General features: G+C 36.2%; 1 protein-coding gene across 2 annotated transcripts in view; it reads left to right on the top strand.

Annotated features, from left to right (window-relative positions):
- The window catches only part of LOC106879925 (uncharacterized), an 87,286-nt gene extending 86,646 nt beyond the window's left edge, over window positions 1–640 (top strand). For both annotated transcript variants that reach the window (XM_014929677.2, XM_014929678.2), the window contains one exon: window positions 274–640. Coding sequence is in view for 1 of the 2 variants with exons in the window: in XM_014929678.2 (XP_014785164.1) it covers window positions 274–308 (35 nt within the window). In the remaining variant the exon portion in view is untranslated. The remainder of the gene's footprint in view (window positions 1–273) is intronic.
- The last annotated feature ends 1,669 nt before the right edge of the window (window positions 641–2,309 follow it).

Below are 2,309 nucleotides of genomic sequence, written 5' to 3'. Positions count from 1 at the left end.
CAGCATGGCCACTATCGAATGACAGATCACAAATAAAAGAGGTATTCTGTTGGTCAACTACATTAAAATCTCTGTGTGCGTGTGTGCGTGCGTGAGTGCGTGTGTGTGTGTGTGTGTGTGTCTTCATTACATTGCATTGAAGTTAGCCCAGTTATTTGGTTGTGAGATGGCATTGAAATAGTGATGCTCGGGCTTCTCTTCGCAGTTAACCACCTTTATCATTATTATTCTGTAGTGTTGTGTTTTAACTGCTATTCTATCCTTTTAATTCAGACAATGGAAAGCTAGAAGTTTGTCTGAATCGATAAGATATCCCTTCGCTTCAGCAATGGCAAGACACTCATCATCAATCTCGTGAAACCACTTGCTAGCGCAGATAAACACGATAAAATGACCAACCATCTTCACCAAGTTGCAACAGAAGCAAAAGCAGCGGCAGCAGCAATAACTACGAAGTAAACCGTTTCCCAGCCTGTTTTTTTGTTGTTTTTTTCTTTTTCTATTTTTCTTCTTCTTCTTCTTCTTCATCTTGGGCTACAACACCTACAACAATAAAAACAGCTCAACTAAAGAGATTGACTGGAAATAATATCAGAACTCAATAAACTATTCTTAAATTGATATTGTCTGGAGATCTCTTGCCTTTTCGTTTGTTTGTTTTTTATTGTTTTTTCGTTTATTTATTTAGTTGTTTAGTTGCTTGGTTTATTTCTTTAATCATGTTCGATAAATATAGTTATTTTCTGTTTTTTAGGCAAAAAAAAAGAATTTCATCTAGCAGCATCCTTATCAATAATAATCTTCGACAAAGTAGCTCTTAGTGAAGAAAGTACAATTCAATAGAGGAATTGATCAATAAGAAGATTTCAGAAGAAAAATATATAAAGTAGCCCTACATTGAAGAGTCGCAGCTGAAATGTAATGATAGGGAGCCAGATTAAAGATCTTTAGTTCGTTTCTTAAACCCGGCGCAATGCAGTGTCCGTACCAATAACACTGTCAGACTTTCCATTTTGGTAGTTGTTTAGCTCCAGGCCATTCTTTATCTCACAGACCTATTTACGGAATGCAAGATATAACTGAAGGTATATTTGGTAATAAAACAACAGTAATCTAGCAAAAATCTAAGTGTATTTTATTAAATATTTGTGCACATATTCTCGCTTAGTATTGTCATAAGATTAATAAATGAATCCGCCTTCAGCTTCGATGACTACATCAATGCGGGACTGGAATCGTTGACATGCCTGCTTTAAACAATTCGTTATTCGTTTCGGACATCATCCAAAACAGTGGTGGCCTTCAGTGAAGCTATGATACAGTGAGAATGTCGATTAGTCTCCCTTTCAACGACGCTCTAAACGTAACCATGTGATTTCAGTCTGTTGAGTCTCTAGAGGTTATGAATTTAGTTTTACAGGATATTCAATTTTGTTTAATATCAATTCTTGAATAACATGGACTTTATGAGAATATTTAGAATCTTGTTGAAACACTTAGGACCTTGCACTGCATATTCATCTATCCAGGGCTTAACAAATGACTCCAGCATCTCAATGTATTCTAAGATCCTGTTGAAATATGTGAGCTGTCATAACATAACCTTCATTACTCACCGCTTCTAAAATCACCACAGTTATTGGAAACTTAGTGAGCATCACTCTGAGAACATCAGAATGGTCTTCGCGTCACAGTCTGTCATCTGTCATCTGTCATTTCTCTTGGACAGTTGATTTTGATCGGAAAACCGAAGCATTCCATGTTAGGTAACCACTTGCAGACATGAATTAGTCTCTTTTTAGTACGTATGACTAGCACCGAATGTCCTATGTATCACAATTCTGATAGCCCACTCCGACATCTGAAGTTCTTGGCAATGAACCGCATTGATTTCCGGGATCATCATCGATGCTTTAAACCTGTTGGATTGAGGTGTCCTGTAACAGTAGTGTTCGAACATTTAGAACGTATTTTTTTCTCTTTGATACAGTTGAAACATTCTTGCCAGAGGCTTCCAATTCCAGTTGAACTTTGTGTACATTTAGAAAGTTGGTAACTCCTACATCACTGTGTTCCGCACATATAGCAACAATGATTACATGTCTTTTCAATTTTTGTGTTAGCATTTTATCTGTTATAAGTGATCCTGAAAGAAATAGATGATTTTTGATAAGTTGAAAAGAGTAATATACTGATACTCAAGTATCCTTAAATACCCCTCGCGGCCAATATAAAAACTGTTACAACTGTGACCATCTCACCTTTTTTTATATCAAGGACTATATAGTCTCGTGTGAGTTTCGATTTTA

Source organism: Octopus bimaculoides, chromosome 7 (assembly GCF_001194135.2).
Source record: "Octopus bimaculoides isolate UCB-OBI-ISO-001 chromosome 7, ASM119413v2, whole genome shotgun sequence".
NCBI lineage: Eukaryota > Metazoa > Mollusca > Cephalopoda > Octopoda > Octopodidae > Octopus > Octopus bimaculoides.
The sequence above is the reverse complement of the archived record's forward strand: the minus strand, read 5'-3'. Positions and strand labels throughout refer to the sequence as shown.